This window comes from Lynx rufus, unplaced genomic scaffold (assembly GCF_022079265.1).
Source record: "Lynx rufus isolate CCGP_SWC_20201006 ecotype Redwood Valley unplaced genomic scaffold, mLynRuf1.p SCAF_24, whole genome shotgun sequence".
NCBI classification, from domain to species: Eukaryota; Metazoa; Chordata; class Mammalia; order Carnivora; family Felidae; genus Lynx; species Lynx rufus.
In genome coordinates, this window is record NW_025814839.1 from 8,338,285 (window position 1) to 8,358,522 (window position 20,238).

At 43.1% G+C, this 20,238-nt stretch overlaps 1 protein-coding gene across 1 annotated transcript in view; it reads left to right on the forward strand.

The window, feature by feature from the left end:
- Positions 1-20,238, forward strand: part of FBXW8 (F-box and WD repeat domain containing 8) — a 122,077-nt gene that overhangs the window by 46,096 nt on the left and 55,743 nt on the right. The window contains exon 5 of the mRNA XM_047088004.1: positions 4,287-4,444. Within this exon, the coding sequence (XP_046943960.1) occupies positions 4,287-4,444 (158 nt within the window). The remainder of the gene's footprint in view (positions 1-4,286; positions 4,445-20,238) is intronic.

Consider the following 20,238-nt stretch of genomic DNA (forward strand, 5'->3'; position numbering starts at 1 on the left):
TCCCTTCGATATCTGTTCTTGCTTCTCCTGGCCAAATGTTGTTAAGCACTTTTAGATCACATTTAGGGCTTGGTCCATTTCCCTCTGCTCCAACCGGTGTTGTACCCTCATGAAGCTGTCTGTTTCTTGAGCACGAGTTCGTTAGCATGGAGTCTGATCTCCTTGGCTATGGCTGCTTGCACTTGCATTAGATTCTAGAGCCTGGCTCTGAGTCATCCCCCAGCACCTCCTGAAATGGTATTTATTCTCTGTTCGTTCTGCTCAAAAAGGAGACATACGGTCTTTTATATTTTGCAGCAAAACATTTATGCTGTTGGGGCACCTGGGTGGTGCAGTCAGTCGATCGTCCAACTCTTGTTTTTAGCTCAGGTCATGATCTCAGGGTCATGGGATTGAGCCCTCTTTGGGCTCTGAGATGGCTGGAGCCTGCTTAAGATTGATATATTCTCTCTCTCTCTCTCTCTCTCTCTCTCTCTGACCCTCTCCCTGGCTCACATGCTCTCTCTGAAATTAAAATTAAATTATAAAAAAAAAAACAACATTGATCTATTCTCATGCTCTTTGGACATGAAGAATGAAGTTGATTTAAATGGATATCTATGAAAATGTTCTTCTTTACCAAAATAATTTAGCTTATCCTGTGTTTTTATAGATACTTTAATCAGTTTGGAAGTAAATGCAGGGTATTTAATACCTATCAGTGTGTGTGTTCTGAGTGTGTCACTGACCATCAGCAGAAGGTGGGCAGTAGGAGTAGAAGGAGGTGCCACTCAAACCAGTCAGGTTGTTCCTTGTGGACACCCTCTTTCAGTCACTGTTTACTGTTACCCGTGTGTAAGCCACTGTGATGGAGATAACAGCATTGATATCTGGCCTTCTCAGGGACTTCACAGTGAAGTTGAGACCTGGAATGTAACTGTGAATGCTGTTTCTTCAGGTACAGGGTGTGCTAGAAAAGGCTTCCTGGGGGAGGAGGGCATCTGCTGGACACTGAGGGGTTGGTAGGCTTGGGCCAGGTCAGGGGTTCTCCATGTTGCCTAAACATTGGAAACACTGATGGCCTGGTTCCACTCTGAGAGAGTCCGATTTTAACTGGTCTGTGTGTGCTTCAGGCATCAGGAGTTTGGAAAGCATCCCAGGTGATTCTCGTGTGCAGCCAGCACTGGGACCCCCCTGGGCTGGGTTGTCAGGAGGGAGAACACCCCAGAAAAGTGGACAGTTGAACAGAGACGCAGAGGCCAGAGTGTGTGGAAGCCAGGAATGGCGGACTTGGCTGGAGGCTGGTTCATGCTAAGGAAGAGCAGAACAGGAGACTGGGTGGAAGCTAGTTTGGGGAGGGTTCTCTGTGCGAGGCCCAGTGATGAAGCCGTCAAGGCCTGAGGAGCTAGTGAAGCTTCCTCAGTGTCCGGTGCTATTCTGGCCTGACTCTTCTAGTTGTTGGACTCACAGTAAGGCCCAGCCCCTGCCCTGAGAAGCAGGCTTGTAGGTTCTTGGGGAGATGAGCAGACACACACACACACACGCACGCACGCACACACGCACGCACGCACACACTTGCCATGAGAAAAAAGTCTAGGTTGCTGTCATCTGGGCTAGATCACGGGGGGACTTGGGCTAGTGTGGAGGTGAAGGGAGGGAGGGAGAATGAGTATTCATGTCATCAAGTACTTTTGAGAGCTTGGCTTGTGCAGGGTTGACTCTGGGGGAGGCTCAAACTAAGGGGCTGTGAGGTGCCGAGAGGTTTGGACCGGAGTGGCATCCCTGGGGAAGGGAAGGGAGAGGACGTGGCCCCTGAACGCAGAGGACAGTGTGTGGTGGGCGGCAGAGAGGGTATGGAGGAGCTGCCCGGTTTTGCACCGGTGATGGGACTAGTGTGGTCACCGAGGAAAGGAAGGAGTTTAGCCACAGGCTGGTTTGTGGGGAACTGAAGCCTTTCAAGGAGCACATGCATTTAATTCTAGACACATGGCATCTCAGGGTGAGTGGGACATTTTTTGTGGAGGACAGGCCCATCAGGACCCTCCGAGTATTAATAGAGCGCTCTTGGTGGGGCCCTGCGTGCCCTCCCTCTCCTCCTCCCGGGAGTTGAGCGGGGGCATCCGGTTGTATTTCCCAGCTTGCTGCTGGGTGTGGTCCAGCAGTTTTTCAGGTTTTGGTTTTGTGGTTTTGCCTCCAAACTATATGTGTAAAGGGACCTTGGGGCTGGAGCTCAGGCCGCTGAAACGCTCTCCTGTGGCCCCTGGTGGGGTGCACCTGTGAGACTGTGGGTGTGGGCCAGCGTACTGGTCGCCAATGGACAGGAAGCACACCTCCCAAGCACACCTCGCCCTGAAAGCCCTTCGTTCTCTGACTACCGCGTTCCCTTTCCGTGTCTCCCAGTCCCCTTCTCTGTACTTCTGGGGGCATCACCACCCTTCTCTCTTTTCTTTTTTTTAATCTTTTTTTAATGTTTATTTATTATTGAGAGACAGAGCATGAGCAGGGGAAGGGCAGAGAGAGAGGGAGACACAGAATCCGAAGCTGTCAGCACAGAGCCCGACGCGGGGCTCGAACCCACAAACCACGAGATCATGACTTGAACCAAAGTCGGACGTTTAACCAACTGAGCCACCCGTGTGCCCCGCCCTTCTGTCTTTTCTGAAATGGCTCCTTCCTTCCACATGGAATGTAACCTGGAGAATCTCATCATGCACAGTCTAGACAGTCAAACACGTTATCTCTGTTGAGTGTTGCGATAGCTAAGCGAGTGGCCTCTGTCCAGGGAACGCCGGAGTTGTTGTCAGGGATGTCGTGGTGAGCCTGGTAGATCTGGCACAGTGATGTGTGTTCTTGTGTAGGGTTCCTCATTAGGAGGGGTGATTTGGAACACTGCCCGGAAGACCTGGGAGCCAGCGGCCGTGCTTTGGCCGCAGGGATATCAATATCCGCCCTTGCTTGCTTATCGCCAGGCTTAACGACACTCGTGGAGTGAACGTTCCTATTTACTGGAGGATCAGTGGTCCTGCAGAGTTCCCTGAGTCCGATTTTAGAAAGCACGTCTCTCCTGTTGGCCCTTTACACCACACGTACACTCCCCAGGCACTGTCCTGCAGGGGGAGAACCGGATCTCCAACGGAGGGACTTTGTGTGACAGAATCACCTTTGAATTACATGATCTGTGTATTTACTGTCAGTAGTTTGAGGGAAATCCTGCTACGTTCAGTAAACGAAGCACTCCTCTATCAGAGTGTTCTTAGTTTGTTTATTGAGAAATCTCCCATGAGAAATTGATCTGTAACGACTTCACAGATCTATCATGTGATTTCAGTAGTTAAGAAAATCTCAGAGATTATCTTGTTTGAGTGTGTATACTTTTAATGTCAGATCCAAGAAACCCTGAAGGACCTACAGCCTCAGGAGGACTGAACCTGCTTAAACTTGCCTGCCTGCCTGTCTTTGTGTTTGTGGGGGTGCATCATTAGACTCTTAAAGCATTTCTAACAAACCTCCTCACAGTCGCCGTACATGTTGAATCGAACCCTCGGTGGCAGATGTAAGGAACTTGGTGTAAATACCTCGATGGCAGGCACACCACCTCATCTGGTCATTCCATTATCCTCGTATCTGTGGGGCCTGATGTCTGAGCAGCTTCTGGCCCTGCCTTGGCTTTGATGGAGAGAGTCATTTGTTGGAGTGGCAGTAGTAATAGGAGAGAGTGAGTGCTCCTATTTTCTAAGTGGGCAAAACCGGGGAGCGTCATGCATTCGGGCAAGAGCTTTTCATGAGAAAGCAGCATTGTCTGGCTGCTAAAGGCAAGATTTAATTGTTTCAGCAAATCAATTAGTCTTTGGGGACTTTAATCAGTCAAATCTGATGCATGGATGAGGCATTAGAAAGCTCGAGCCTGTAAGACCATTAGTCCTTAGCATCTCTCTGTCTTGAGTGTATATGTGTAAACAAACACTGGGACTTCTACAAATTCCTGCTAGCCATCCCTTTGCTGGGAGAATGCAGGGTAGCAGACTCGTTACGATAGCGTAAAGGAGATCTCGACACCCAGTGTCGTAGTGTGGCGTTCTCATTGAACCGTCACCATTGTGCTGTGAGAACGCGAACCGTGTTGACAGCCTTCTGTCGTCTGCTTGACATTTTCTCCTGTTGGAGTCACTCATCTAAACAACGTGGCAGGAGTGGTCCTACACCGACCAGATCTTCTTCCTCTGGTGTTTTAAGGCTCTCCCCATTTTCCCCACCACAGCCCTGCTCTCCGGTCCCCATTTGGACCCAGGTGTGCCCTTCTTTTCCAGATATACATCAGGGGACGTAAGGGTGTGGGACACCCGCACCTGGGACTACACAGCCCCTTTCCTGGACTCAGAGTATGAGGAGGACGAGCCTGGAATGCAGCCATATGTCTCCTTTGTGAGGATAAACAGCTCGCTGGCGGTAGCGGCTTATGAGGATGGTAAGTAACCGCAACCCTCCTCCCTATTAAGGAAAAAAAAAAAAGCTTTACAAAAATTAAGCAGCTGTGGCCGGCTCCCCCCTGTAATCCCTGCATACATACACGTGGGCACACACACATGTGCACACACATACACCCACTCTTTGCCTTTATGTGAAGAAGTTGGCCAATAACCGTCCATGCATTAGTAGGCAGTGGAGCACAGCACCCAGTAAGACTGGTGTTTAATTCCTACTGGAGCTGGTAGACTGGGTTTCTGTGCCAGACACGAGGCTGGCCAAGCCATCTTAAGCAAATAGCTTGTTTGGTATAAAATATTAAATATACTTGGCCTACTTTTCCTTCAGTCTCTGCTCAGTCCAAAGGGTACAGGGAAAGGGAGGGATAGACAGATAATCTATTGACAAATATGGAAATAGAAAAATAAAAGTCAGTGCCTACCTTTTCCTGGCACTTCCATACCATACAAGATAATTTACGGTGATCTGTGGTCTCTCTGGGATTGATAGAATCCTTTTGTGTACAAACAACTGTGGATTTACAGAACTAGCTAGGAAAAGTCTAAAATTATATACACCTGAGTCATGAAACACTGGTCAGTTTTGTAGCTAACAGGGATAATGATTTCGAGGGCCATGACATCCGCGTTCCTGCCTTCCATTATGTGTGAATTTGGAATCTCTAAGCTCTGTTTCCCCACTTGCCTGAAAGGTGAACCACAAAATATTTTGGAATGTTAGTGTTCATGTTGTGGCACTATGGCAAATCTTCAGAGTCAGTGGTGGGCTCAGGGACAAAACTATAGTAAAGTAGCTCATGGGCAATTTTAGATTCGTATGTCGTTTAAAAACTAGGGCTGGGGGCGCCTGGGTGGCGCAGTCGGTTAAGCGTCCGACTTCAGCCAGGTCACGATCTCGCGGTCCGTGAGTTCGAGCCCCGCGTCGGGCTCCGGGCTGATGGCTCGGAGCCTGGAGCCTGTTTCCGATTCTGTGTCTCCCTCTCTCTCTGCCCCTCCCCCGTTCATGCTCTGTCTCTCTCTGTCCCAAAAATAAATAAACATTGAAAAAAAATTAAAAAAAAAAAAACTAGGGCTGAAGTCTTGAAAATATTTTCAATTTATTACTTTAACAACATGAACTCTGTTCTTTCAGTTTGACATTAGTAGACACCATTGGTAGATTTTTTTCAGCCTCTAGAAATTCAGCTAAGCTGTTTCTGTAGTATGTAGTATTTCCTGTATGTTTACTGAGATCCTGGATAGATAACAGAAGATGAGCTTGAGTGTGTTTGGTACTTTCCAAATTACCAATGAGGTTTTTTGTGTGTGTGGTTTAATTTTTTTAATTTTATTTATTTATTTTTAAATTTACATCCAAATTAGCTAGTATATAGTGCAACAATGATTTCAGGAGTAGATTCCTTAATGCCCCTTACCCATTTAACGCATCCTCCCTCCCACAACCCCTCCAGCAACCCTCAGTTTGTTCTCCATATTTATGAGTCTCTTCTGTTTTGTCCCCCTCCCTGTTTTTATATTATTTTTGTTTCCCTTCCCTTGTGTTCATCTGTTCTGTGTCTTAAAGTTCTCCTATGAGTGAAGTCATATGATATTTGTCTTTCTCTCACTGACTAATTTCACTTAGCATAATACCCTCCAGTTCCATCCACGTAGTTGCAAATGGCAAGATTTCATTCTTTTTGATTGCCGAGTAATACTCCTTTGTATATACGTACCACATCTTCTTTATCCATTCATCCATCAGTGGACATTTGGGCTCTTTCCATACGTTGGCTATTGTTGAAAGTGCTGCTCTAAACATGGGGGTGCATGTGTCCCTTCGAAACAGCACACCTGTATCCCGTGGATAAATGCCTAGTAATGCACTTGCTGGGTTGTAGGGTAGTTCTGGTTTTAGTTTTTTGAGGAACCTCCATACTGTTTACCAGAGTGGCTGCACCAGCTTGCATTCCTAGAGGGTTTTTTAAATACAAGTATGCAAAGGTTGTAGTATAGTTAGAATCCTACAGTTTTAGAATCCTCTCCTAGCCACCCCCCCCCGCCACATGCATACATGTACACCCACATTTTTCTTCAGACGGGGAAATGGGGTTCCAGAGAGGCCAACTGAGTGATTTGCTTGAGTGTATCTAGAAGTGTGAATATGTGTCCCAGGCTATGCCAGGGTTGTAGTGCACTATTTATGTAATCTGAAACACAGATGCCTGGAGGAATATGGGCACCTGATTGATTTCCACCCCCACGTTTCCTATCTTGTGAGCTTGAAAATACAGCTTGAGGAGATAGGCACGCGGGCTCCTGGTTTTGCGTCACTGGTGACAATTGTGTTTGTCCCCCTCTTCCCTGTTGCCGCACAGAAACATTGGGGAGCCACAAAGGTAGGACAGAGAGACTACTTCCTTTGGCAAATAATGGCCAAAATGTATTTTTAAAACTTGATTTTAAAAAATACAGTTAAGGGGCGCCTGGGTGGCGCAGTCGGTTAAGCGTCCGACTTCAGCCAGGTCACGATCTCGCGGTCCGTGAGTTCGAGCCCCGCGTCAGGCTCTGGGCTGATGGCTCAGAGCCTGGAGCCTGTTTCCAATTCTGTGTCTCCCTCTCTCTCTGCCCCTCCCCTGTTCATGCTCTGTCTCTCTCTGTCCCAAAAATAAATAAACGTTGAAAAAAAAAATACAGTTAAAATTCAAACAGAGCAAAAGTATAAAATGAAAAGAAAGTGTATCCAAAGAGAAGCTGACGTGTTCCATCCTGCCCCCCGTCTCTGTTCCTTTCACGTTTTACTCAGAGGTCCTATGTGATGTGCTTTTCTGCACCTTGCTTTTATTTTATTTTATTTTATTTTATTTTATTTTATTTTATTTTATTTTATTTTATTTTATTTTTTTAATAACATAATGACACATCTTGGTATCCTTCCACATTGGCACTTATAGGTAAACTTTTTCATCCTGTGTACTATGGCATGAAGTGGCTGTATTTATAATTTATTTATTAGAGCCCTTAATGACACACACTTGGATTGTTTATTTTTGTTATTAAAAACAGCGCTGCAAGCAATATCCTCTAACAAATATCACGATGGACTCGTGCGAGTCCAGCTATGGGGTAAATTACTAGTCATTACCGGGTTGGAGGCTACAGATGCTTTATGTTTTGATAAATACTACCAAATTGCCCTCCAAAAAGGTTCAACCAGTTAATGGTCGCACCAAATAGATGAGAGTGACGGCTTCCTCATGCTGGTCTGATGGGTGGAAATGGCATTTCCCCGTTGTCTTTGTCTGCCTTCATGTGAATGCAGTGAATTTCATTGTCTTCCTTTTTCCCTATTTTTCTGCAAATGGCTTGTTCCTCCTGTCTGTTCCCATTTTTCTCTGGGTTCTCTTTTCTGGTTGGAAAGAAAGGGATAAGGATGTAGTCCTTGCCATGCCTACTTCAAGTATATTTTTTCAGCTCGTCAGTTTTTCTTCGGTGGACCTTATTTATGGTTTATTTTTCAAGATGGTAGTTGTACATGTGTATAATTCTAATTTTTTGAGAGAGAACGTGTGTGCAAGGGGGGGGGGGAGGGGCAGAGGTGGGGAGATAGAGAATCCTGAGTAGGCTCCATGCCCAGCACAGTACCTGATGCGGGACTCGATCTCTCAAACTGTGGAATCGTGACCTGAGTCGAAATCAAGAGCCGGACTCTTTAACCGACTGAGCCACCCAGGCACCCCCTAATTTAATTTTTTAATCCATAAATGAAGTGGGTTTCATTTTGTAATTTAACGTCTTTGAGTAAGTACTACATTTTGGGGGACATAAGATGAAACAACTATAAACAGTTACACGTTGAGAAGTCTTGCTTTTACCTATTTTGTCTACTCCATTCTAAAGCAACCATATATTTTAGGATTTTGTCTGTCCTTCCAGTATTTCAGCATTGTAAATATAAGCAAATAAGAATATTCTTATTCTCCCCCCCCTTTTTTTTTTATTTTTTTAAATGTTTGTTTATTTTTGAGAGAGAGAGTGAGAGTAGGGGAGGGGCAAACAGAGGGAGACACAGAATCCGAAACAGGCTCTAGGCTCTGAACTGTCAGCACAGAGCCCAACGTAGGGCTTGAACTCAGGAACCGCCAGATCATGACCTGAGCCGAAGTCGGATGCTCAACCTACTGAGCCCTTCAAGCGGCCCATTCTCCCCCTTTTTCTTAAATGAAAGCTCACATACTACTTTGTATTATTCCACACCTTGGCTTTTTTTCACTTAATGACCTGTCTTGAAAGCTTGTCCATGTCTGTATATAGAAAAACAGCTTCCTCTTTTTTTCATACCTGCACAGTATTCGATACGTACAAGGACCTTAGTTCACTGACACTGTCCGTTATTGAGGAACTGTTGTGTTGTTGCTGACCTTCTGCCATTACAGCATTGTAATGAAAGACCCTGCCTATAAGACCGTTCATGTACATGCAGGAAGGGTAGTTTCCTATAAAATTGACGAATCAAAGGGGAAATGCAAATGGGGTTTATACAGTGTTGCTCTGTCACCAGCAAGGTATGTAGGTATGCCTGTTTCCTCACAGTTTTTTTTTTTTTTAATGTTTATTTATTTTGGAGACAGAGTGAGAGCGGGGAAGGGGCAGAGAAAGAGGGAGACACAGAATCTGAAACGGGCTCCAGGCCCTGAGCTGTTTGTTAGCACAGAGCCTGATGGGCTCGAACCCATGAACCACGAGATCATGACCTGAGCCGAAGTCGGATGCTCAATGACTGAGCCACCCAGGCGCCCCTATTTCCTCACAGTTTTGCCAGCAAGATGTGTTTCAGACATCTAGGTATTTGTTGGTTTGATAGATCAGAAATGGTATCCAAGGGCGCCTGGCTGGCTCAGTTGGTGGAGCGTGTGTGTGACTTTTGATCTCGAGATTGTGAGTTCCAGCCCCATGTTGGGTGTAGAGATAACTGAAAAATAAAATCTAAAAAAAAAAAAAAAATGGTACCCAAATGTAGTTTCAGTTTACATCTCTTAGCCTAAGAATTTTTTTCATCTTTGTACCTGTTACTTGTACCTCTTTCTAATAAGCTGGGGCTTATTTTTCATGCTTGAATTTTGGCCAATATAGAGTTCATCCTGGGACCGTATAAAATACGAATCTGAGAATTTTTTTTCTGGCATCTCTTACTAGAAAGCCCATCCCTACCTACTCACTGGTTTGAGGTGCTGCCTTTATATGTTTTTAGGTGTGAGGTTCTCTTAGTACCCAGGTCTGTTTCTGGATGTTATGCTCTGTTCCTGTTGGTCTGTCTAGTTGTTTTACTTTTACACCTTCACGTTTGTCTTTCTCAGTTTCCTGGCATGCTTGGGGGGGGTCAACCCTACTCTAAGGTCAGATTCAATCTATAGTACTTCCATCATTTATGTTGAAATCTTTGGTTGGTCTCAAATTCATGTTGGTATAAGGACTATTTCTTTGGTGAGAACTCTTATGTGTTTATTTCCCTCTCACTCTGAGCTGGTTTTACCAGTCTGATTGGGATTTAACTATTCATGGGCTACACAACTCTTTCGTTTTTTTCCCAGACCTCAGGTGGCATTGTCTTTGGTCTCACTTCAGTTTAACAGATTGACACTGTGGTATTTATACCAACATATTCATGAGTAGCTACTTCTGGGCAAAGACAGATTGAAATAATCAAATGCACATTTTGATACTGTTCCTTTCCAGGAGCCGCAAACAGGCACTTCTTAGGCAAAACACGGTGAAAAGGCAATGTACCTTGTGGGGTCTGCTGTGTAGTATTTGCAACTACCATGCAAAAGAGAAGAATAAGATGATAGGATGAGTTTATGAACTTCAGCACCCTTGGCTGTGCCGAAGGGAGGCTCTTAGCCACTGAGGCCCTGTTGATGGTCTACACACGTATTCTCCACGGAAGGGGTCTGATCCAGAGGGGAGATGGAAGCCGCTTTGGGTGCAAGGAAGTCATCCCTACATCCTTTTAAGCCTCCTCGCCCTGCGGGAACACTGTACACCCACCTGGGGTGTTGAGATTTGGCAAGGTGATCCACAGTTGTGATTTTGTGAATTCCAACCCACTGGCCTCATATTTCTTCTGCCTTGTTTCCGATTGTCAGCACTGGCCGTCCTCCAGTTTGATTTTACCACTAATTGTGTTGCACGTTACCGTACCGAAATGAATCAAATCAAAATGCTTTTCCTGGAGCATTAGATAAAGCAGGCGAAGGTTCTGAGTAATGAGCAGATGCTGCTAATGCGGGGACAGTGGGGACCTTGCCAGGACTCCATCTGCTCCATGCTTGCCTGCCTCTGGCCCCGAGCCACAGCACGAGGGAAGGCGGTGTACTCGAAACCCGCTCCCCGTTCACAGAGTTTGTCTTGAAAACTCACTGTTGGGTGAGAAATGAGACGGCACCCTTCGTAGGTGCAAAGAAGTTCTCGTCTGGCCCCCTGAGTGGACAGGAGAGACACGGCCCGGTGGGTATTAGCTAGCGTGTGGAAGCCGGGCCGGGATAGCCAACAGTCGTCCTGTGCCACCGTCCGGCAAGGCGGAGTGGCTTCTCCACTCGTGCGGCACTCCCAGCACAATTGTCGCAATACACACATGCTTCGTTGTCCCAGGGCTGGGGTGACTGTCATTTCTCACTTCCTGGCGTAGGAACAATGGATGGGAGTGGGTCTCTCCGGGCCTCGGTAGGACCGTGTTTTAGTTAGGCGGCTTTGATGGAGACTGGGTGCTTTTTAAGCTTTGTTTATAATTGTATGTTTAACAAAAAAATGAATTCTTTGGTTTGCTTATGTGTCTTGTGTGTATGTGGATGCTGACATTTGAATATAATGACATAACTTGTGACTATAGTAACATACAATTACGGCCCCGCCTCCCCCCCAATCAAGATAGAAGTTTTAGAAGTGGAACATTAACATGTCAGAGCATCGCTTGGGAGGTGGCTCAGACACCTGGCTGTGGATTATGGAGGATTTTTTTTTTTTTTTTTGCCAAGGCCTTTCTTTGCTGTTCATTTTTCTCTTCAGTTTCAGTAACTAGTTTTTGTTTGAAACCTCTGCCTACCCTTGGGTCTAGGAGTCTTCCTCAGATATTTGACAAAACAAAATGCAACCACTTTCTGACAACCCCCCAAATACTGGGTGTAGTCCTTTTAAAAGATAGGATACCTTGATAGACATGAACAATGAACAGTAGGAACGCTCACATTGTCAAGTTCCTCGGAGCGGAATTAAACCCTGAAATGCAGAGTTCTGAACTGAGGTCATTCTTTTCAGTGTTGAGGGAGTATTTCTGGGGGGATTGAACTTGAAAGTGGACTGCCATCTGGCATGGGCTGGAGTGCTACATTGTGTTTCATAGACATGCCATAGGGACTGTGCATATGCAGGACGTTTTTGAATAAAAAAAAAAACTTCAGGGGCTCCTGGGTGGCTCAGTCAGTAAAGCATCCAACTCTTTCTTTTTTTTTTTTTTAACTTCATGTTTACTTATTTTTGGGAGACAGAGAGGGTGAATGAGAACAAGTGGGGGAGGGGCACAGAGAGAGGGAGACACAGAAACCCAAGCAGGCTCCAGGCTCTGAGCTGTCAGCCCAGAGTCCAACGCAGGGGTTGAACTCACAAACCGCAAGATCATGACCTGAGCCAAAGTTGGACGCTTGACCGACTGAGCCACCCAGGTGCCCCTAAAACATTCAACTCTTAATTTGGGCTCATGTCATGATCTCACAGTCATGAGATTGAGCCCTATGTCAGGCTCATCTCTGGGTTGTGGAGCCTGCTTAAGATTGGCTGACCCTCTCCCTCTCAAAAAAATAAAAAATCTTTTAAAAGTTTTTCCATTTTTGGTGAGAAGAGTTTGGCATTATATTGCACACTTGGTTACATATGCTTTGGGCTGAGTTGCACACTTTGGGTTACATATGCTTTGTTCCTCAAATGGGAATTTAGAGATAAAGTCTTGAGCAGGAGCTGTGAGATCTCTACAAAAGGTTTGTTCTGTTTAAATCTGTAGTTTTATAGGAATCTAAAAAAAAAAAAAAAAACAAAACTGGATCCTTTGACCTTGTAACTGAACCATACTGCATGATCTCAGTGTTTGAATTTGCATTTTGTGTTCCCAGCCTATTGGCACCAAGTGATCACATGACCTACATGCCTTGTGGTTGTTTTTCATGCTGTGGGTCCACAGGTGACTTTTTAGAAGTCTGCAATCTCTCAAATTTAAGAAACACTGGGGAGGGAAGTTCTTATGCTATAGGCACAGATTAGCAGATGATAAATTTCTGGGATAACCACACGTTTTTGAAGTTACTAATGAAAAAAACTTGAAACAATTTTTCTCATGCGGAAAGTGGCACATTAAATTTATGGGAGGAGATTTGGTGGTAATCTGATTTATTGCGTGGTTTTCCTGAAAACTGATTTTTTTTTTTTTAATGTTTATTTCTTTTGAGAGAGAGAGCACAAGCAGGGGAGGGGCAGAGAGAGGGAGAGAGGGGGAAAGAGAGAATCCCAAGCAGGCTCTTCGCTGTCAGTGCAGAGCCTGACAAGGGGCTGGATCTCACAAACTGGGAGACCACGACCTGAGCCGAAATGAAGAGACAGGTGCTCAACTGACTGAACCACCCAGGCGCCCCTGAAACCTGATATTTAGTAACACACAGTATGATGCATTAAATTCCAAGTATTTGTCCTGTCTTATTAAAGTTGAGATTAAAAATAGAAAGGAACAAAAAATAGTGCAAAGTATTTTTCCAGGGAGACAGTTGGAGACTACAGAAATAAATTATCAAAGTTCTTAAATGTACCTAATGAAATCCAAACATTAATTTGTTGTTTTGGAGGCTGATAAATCAGATCAGCGTGAAAATTTAATTTCCCTTTCAATACTTGTAATTTTGATTGTAGCGTTTATTCTGTACTAAACCCTAGGGCTCTGTTAAAGCAGAAGTAAACATACTCGTGGAGCGTATTTTTGTTTTAAAAGCAAGATGTGCCCGCTTGTCTGCCATTCCAGTCAAAAGGCTGTTAGGCAAGCTGCAGTAGAGTAGGAAGGGAGCCCAGTGGGGCCAGGGACAGGTGGAGGAGGGAGTCTGAACGGTGGCCTGGCGGGTGTGGGAGGTTGGCAGCATCGAGGGAGATGGAATTAGGTAAGTATATTAAGGATCGTGGAAGCCAGTTTTCTCACTATTGGAGAAGGGCGTTACAGGCACGGAAGAGAGCGATCCAGATGAACCCTGTGGTGCTGGATTGGAATAGGAGGTGTCTGTGTGGAATTCATGGTTTTCAACATAGATGGAGAAGCGAGTAGAGATGTACATGCGCTAGTACGTGTGCCCTAGCTTTGTTTGCTGGGAAGGTGTAAGAGCAGTAATAGTCCGGTAGCAGTGAACACATGTAGTGCTCAGATCTTAAAAATACGAGTCTCCACTGAAAGGAATCGGGGCTGCTTGGCAAAGAGGTTGACTCCAGGGCTGGGCTAGGGAAAGAATGAAATAAGCCTGGAACATCCTACTGTACCAGGGAATATGGAAGTGCTTAAGGAATAAGGGTGACGTGTCAAAAGAACACAGAAGCTACCTTGAAGGCGTTCTCACTGGCCAAACCTGGGACAATTTGAATATCAGAATAATGCTAGTAACAGATTACAACTTACCGGACAAAATAGGAATCCTTGAGTTACACACTTAAAGTAGAATGTCACCTAACAAATACAGAAGGAATGATGGCATTAGAAAATCATTAATTGGCAGTTAGGATGATGATAATTGAGACAAAAAAAAAATCTATTGATGCTAAAACTAGAGATGAGAAGAAGATAAGGGATAGGATTTTACATCTCAAAGAAGCTCCCTGCCAAACACTAATTAATTACAGAGTGAGGAAAAAAAGTAACTTTGTAGTCAAGTCTGGCAGATGCCAAATTAATAAAGTGGTCACATTCAACATCAGTAATGGGACAAATTGACATCCTGTGCTACTTAATAGAATACATTGAGACAAACACAGAATTGCTTCTGTGATATTCCAGTCAAAAAGGATATAGCCCGGTCGAATCATGAGGAAATATTAGAAGACCCAAATTGAAGGACATTCCACAGAAAGACTGATCTGACTCCTAAAAAGCTGTCAAACTCATGAAAGTGTTAAAAAAGAAAATATTCCAGGTTGAAGGAGACAAGACAAGGGAGTGCCGTGTGTTATCCCAGATTGGATCCTTTTGCTATAAAGGACATTACTGGAACAATTGGAAATGGGATCTGAATAATGGGTATGTAGAAGTTCTTGCAAGTTTTCTGTAATTGTCAGATTGTTTCACCGTAAGTTTAAAAAAAAACAAACTAACAACTTTTGCTTCTGATTAAGATGAACTAACAGGGAGTAGATTTATTCTTCTGCCTTAAACAACCAGAAAACCAGACAGAATATATTAAACAGTTTTCAGACATTGATCTTCTTTAAGGGATCAGAGTCTTGGACTACGTGTTTTTCAAACCATCTTACCAACCAGAAACAGCTTACCAACTAGAAACAACCCAGTACAAGGAAAGGGAACCTGAACAGAACCTGGACCTCACTGAGTTGAGGAGACACCAAGAGGTCAAGGAAGCCAAGATGGAAAGAATTTGTGGGCCAGAGTGTCAGGGAGGAGGGAGCTGCACAAAGGGAGAACTCTGCAGATCTAAAGGGACCCCTCTGTCTTTGAGTACTGATGTGCCCATGTGTGAGAAGAAATACCCAAGACCAGGGAAATAACTGCCAGAAAAGGAGAAGGCAGAACAATTTTTGAAGCTCACATGGGGTTAGGAATAGTTTTCATTCCCACCAAACATCAGGGAAGGAGCTCTCTCTTCTTATAAGGCCATTGATCCTATCATGAGGGCCCCCTCTCAAGACTTAATCTAATCCCAATCACCTCCCCAAAACCCCATCTCCATATAGCATCACATTGGGGCTTTAAGCTTCCACTTGTGAATCTGAGGGGAGACAAACATTCAGTCCATAGCTTTACAAGAAAGCTATTTTAAGTATGAAGATACAAGTAGGTTAAAAGGATGGGCAGTTATACCATGCAAGCATAAATCAAAAGAAAGCTGGAGTGGCTAAATTAATTTCAAACAAAGTAGATTTTATTTATTTTAATTTAATTTAATTTTTTAATGTTTATTTTTGAGAGAGAAAGAGGTGAGTGGGCAAGGAATAGAGAGAGAGGAAGACACAGAATCCGAAGCAGGCTCCAGGCTCCGAGCTGTCAGCACAGAGCCCAATGTGGGCTTGAACTCCCGAACTGTGCGATCATGACCTCAGCCGAAGTTGGACGCTTAGCCAACTAAGCCACCCAGGCACCCTAAACAAAGTAGATTTTAGAACAGGGAACATTATCCGGGAAAAAAGGGACATTTCATAGTGATAAAAGGGGTCAGTTCATCAAGTGGATATAAAAACCCTAAATATGTATGCGTCTAATAACACAACTTCAAAATACACAAAAGCAACCAGTGAAAGGGGAATAGACAAATTCATAATTATAGTGGAAATTTCAGGCACTTTGATTTCAGTAATTGATGCAGGTAATCAGTAATTAGTAAGGTCATACAAGATTGAACAACATTGTCAGACAGTTTTACCTAATTGACATTTATAGAACTTTATCCGCAGCAACTACAAAATACACATTCTTTTCAGGTAGATCAAGACAGACTATGTTCTGGGCCATAAAATTAGTTTCAGTAACTTTAAGACGATTGATATCCTACAAAATGTGTTTTCCCACAAAGTGTGTTTTTGGACAACTACAGAATTAAAGTGAAAATAACAAAATAGCTATAAAACCTGCAAGTCCTTGGAAATTAAACAACACACTTTCTTAAAAATTTCTTTGTTTACTTCAGTTTTGAGAGAGAGTGAGAATGGTAGAGGGGCAGAAAGAGAGGGAGACACAGTATCTGAAGCAGGCTCCAGGCTCCGAGCTGTCCCCTCAGAGCCCCATGTGGGGCTCAAACTCCTGAACGGTGAGCTCATGACCTGAGCCAAAGTCGGATGCTTAACCGACTGAGCCACCTAGGCGCCCCTGAACAGCACACTTCTAAATAACCCATAAGTTAAAGAAGAGGGACGCCTGGGTGGCCCAGTTGGTTGAGCATCCAACTTCGGTTCAGGTCATGATCTCCCATTTCATGAGTTCCAGCCCTGTGTCGGGCTTGCTGCTGTCAGCGCGGAGCCTGCTTTGGATTCTCTGTTCCTGCCTCTCTCTGCTTCTCCCCCGCTCATGCTCACTCGTTCTCAAAAATAAACATTAAAAAAATAAATCAGGTAATATTTTGAATGAAAATGAAAAACCGTATATCAAAGTGTATGCAATGTAGCCAAAGCAGTGCTTAGAGGGAGATTTAAAGCAATAAATGCTTACATTAGAAAAAAGTCTCAAGTCCATGATCTCACTTTTCACCTTAACTAGAAAAAGAGCAAATTAAAATAAGCAGGAGAAGTACAATAATAATAGGAATCCATGAAATTGAAGGGGAAAAAATACAGGAAAATCAAAACTGGTTTGTTTAAAAAAAAAAATCAAGTTGACAAGCACTAGTCAGAATGATTAGGGGGAAAAAACCCAACATCAGGAACGCAAAAGGAACATCATCACAGATCTTACAGATGTTAAGACTGCACTGAAAAATTATGAACAACTTTACACCAGTAAATTCATCCTCTTAGATGAAGTGGATAAATTGACTTTTTGAAAGACACAAGCTACCAAAATTCACTTAAGAACTAGAAAGCTTAAAATAAAATTCAAGTCCAGTGGCTTTACTGGAGAATTCTACCAAGGGTCTAAGGAAGTAATAATCCTGTATACTTTCATAAAATAGACTAGGAGGGAACACTTTTCAATCAGATCAGCATTACCCTCATACCAAAACCAGATACGAAAAAAATAACTGGTGTATGAAAACAAGGAAACTACAGATCAATATTCCACGTGAATAGAAGTGTAAAAATGCTTAACAAAATACTGTAAAATGGAGTCCTACAATACATTGAAAGGATAATACATCATAGCTACTTAAGATTCATCCAGGGAATTTAAGGTTAGTTTAACACTTGAAAATCATTTCATTATATTAACAGATTATAAAAGAAAAACTGATCAACTCAATGAAACAGAAAAAAATATTTGACAAGAACCAATTAGTATTGATGATTAAAAACTCCTGGCTGACTGGGGTGCCTGGTGGCTCAGTCGGTTAAGCATCCAACTTTGGCTCAGGTCATGATCTCATAGTTTGTGGGTTCGAGCCCCACGTTGGGCTCTGTTGACAGCTTGGAGCCTGGAGCCTGCTTCGGATTCTGTGTCTCCCTCTCTCTCTGCCCCTTCCCCGCTTAGGCTCTCTCTCTCTCTCTCAAAAATAAATAAACGTTAAAAATTGAAAAACAAAAAGACTCCTGGCTGAATGACATAGAAAGGGACCTTTCGGGGTGCTTGGGTGGCTCAATCAGTTGAGTGTCCGTCTTCATTTCATTTCAGCTCAGCTCATGATTTCACAGTTTGTGGGTTCGAGCCCCATGACAGGCTCTGTGCTGATAGTGGGGAGCCTGCTTGGGATTCTCTCTTTTCCTGTCATCCACTTGTGTGTGCATGCTCTCTCTCTCAAAAAATAAACTAAAAAAAAAAAAAAAAAAAAAAGACCTTTCTATGAAAGACCTACAGCTAACTTCATAATGGTACTTTTACATAATGGTAAAAGACCAGGCTTTCTCAAAATTGGAAACATGGCAAGGATGTCCACTTTTACTGCTGTTACCCAACACTGTATTGGAAGTCCTCCTTAGTCCACTCATGCCAGAAAAAGAAAGGGCATACAGATAGAAAAAAGTAAGAGTGGTTGTAGATAAATTGTCTTTGCATAAAATCCTAAACAGTCAACAAAAATGTCACTAGAACTTGTAAGTATCTTTAGAACTGTCACTGGAGATGAGATCAGTATGCAAAAAACCAGTCGTATTCAAGTTAGCAACAGACAGTTGGAAAAACATAAGCTAATTGGGATTAATTCAACAAATATTCAGCAAAATATGTGTAAGACCTGTGTGCTGAAAACTACAAAATACTGAGAGAAATTAAAGCCCAAATGAATGTAGAGACTTATATTCATGGATTGGAAGATTGAATGCTGTTGAGATTCAGCTGTCCCCTCAATGACCTAGAGATTCAGTTCAATGCCAATCAGAATCCCTGAAGAATTTTTTGTCTTTTGATAGAAATTGATAAGCTTATTCTAAAATTTAAATTCTAAAAATGCATAGGACCAAGAATAGCAAGGAACAATTTTGAAAAAGAAGTACAAAGTTGGCAGAGTTACCCTATCCAATTTCAAGGTTTACTGTGAAACTAGTAATCAAAACCGTGTAACAATACTGGCCTGAGGATAGACCCATAGGCCACTGGAACAGAATAAAGTCCAGAAAAACCCACCCACTGATTTCTTAATAAAAGTGCCAAGGTCATTCAATGAAGAAATGATTGTCTTATCAACAAATGATGTTGAAACAAGCAGATAGCTCTGTTCCTTTTTATCCCTGCCTGTGAACCTCTACTTTTACTTCATGCTATCTACAAGTGGACTCAAATGGATTATGTAGACTTAAATATAAATTTTTCGGACAAAAAGTAGAAAAATCTTTGTGACCTTGGCTGGGCAAAGATTTCTTAGGACACAGAAAGCACAAATTGTAAAATTAAAAAAAATATGTTAGACTTCGTCAAGTAAAAACCTTTGATCGTGAAGATACTAAGAAAATGAAAAGGCAAGCTACAGATTGGCAGAAAATATTTGCAAAACACATCTGATGTAGGACTTACATCTAGAATATATAAAGAACATTTATAGTTCAAATATAAGAAGACAGCCTATTAAAAGTAGGAGAAGGTTTGGATAGACCTTTCAGAGAAGACCTATAAATGGAAAGTAAACACATGAAAAGATGCTCAGCACCATTAATCGTTAGGGAAATGTGAATTAAAACCATTATGAAATATACTGTTGCACATAATACACCGGCTTTAAAAGACCGATAATACCACATGTTGGTGAGACTGGTGGAGTTGGCACTTTCTTTCCTTGCTGGTGGGAATGCAAAAAGGCGCAGCCACATGGGTAAACAGGTTGGCAGTTTCTTACAAAACTAAACACAAACTCACCAGATGACCCAAGCACTCCCACTCCTATATTATCCAAGAGAATGAAACCTATGTTCACACAAAAACTTGTACTTGAATATTTATAGAATTTTATTTGTTTTAATATAATTTATCAAATTGGCTGACATACAGTGTGTATGGTGTGCTCTTGGTTTTGAGGGTAGATTACTATAGTTCATTGCTCACATGCTATAACATTTTAATCATGGTAGCTCCAAACTGGAAGCCACGTAGATCGATATTAACCGATGAATGAGTAGGTGTATTGTAGTACATCCATACAATAGGCCATCGCTCGTCAATTTTAGACAACAAACTACAGATACATGCAACAATACAGATAAATCTTAGTAGCGCTGATGCTGAGTAAAAGAAGCCAGCCACAAAAGAGTACATACTATATAATTCTGTTTATGTAGAATTCTAGAAGAAGCAGAACTATGACAGAAAGCAAGTGAATAGTTGCCAGGGGAAGGTGACTGTCAAAAGTGTGGTGGAAATATTCTGTTATGATTGGGTGGTGGTTACGGGACCATAAATATTTGTCTGTTTGTA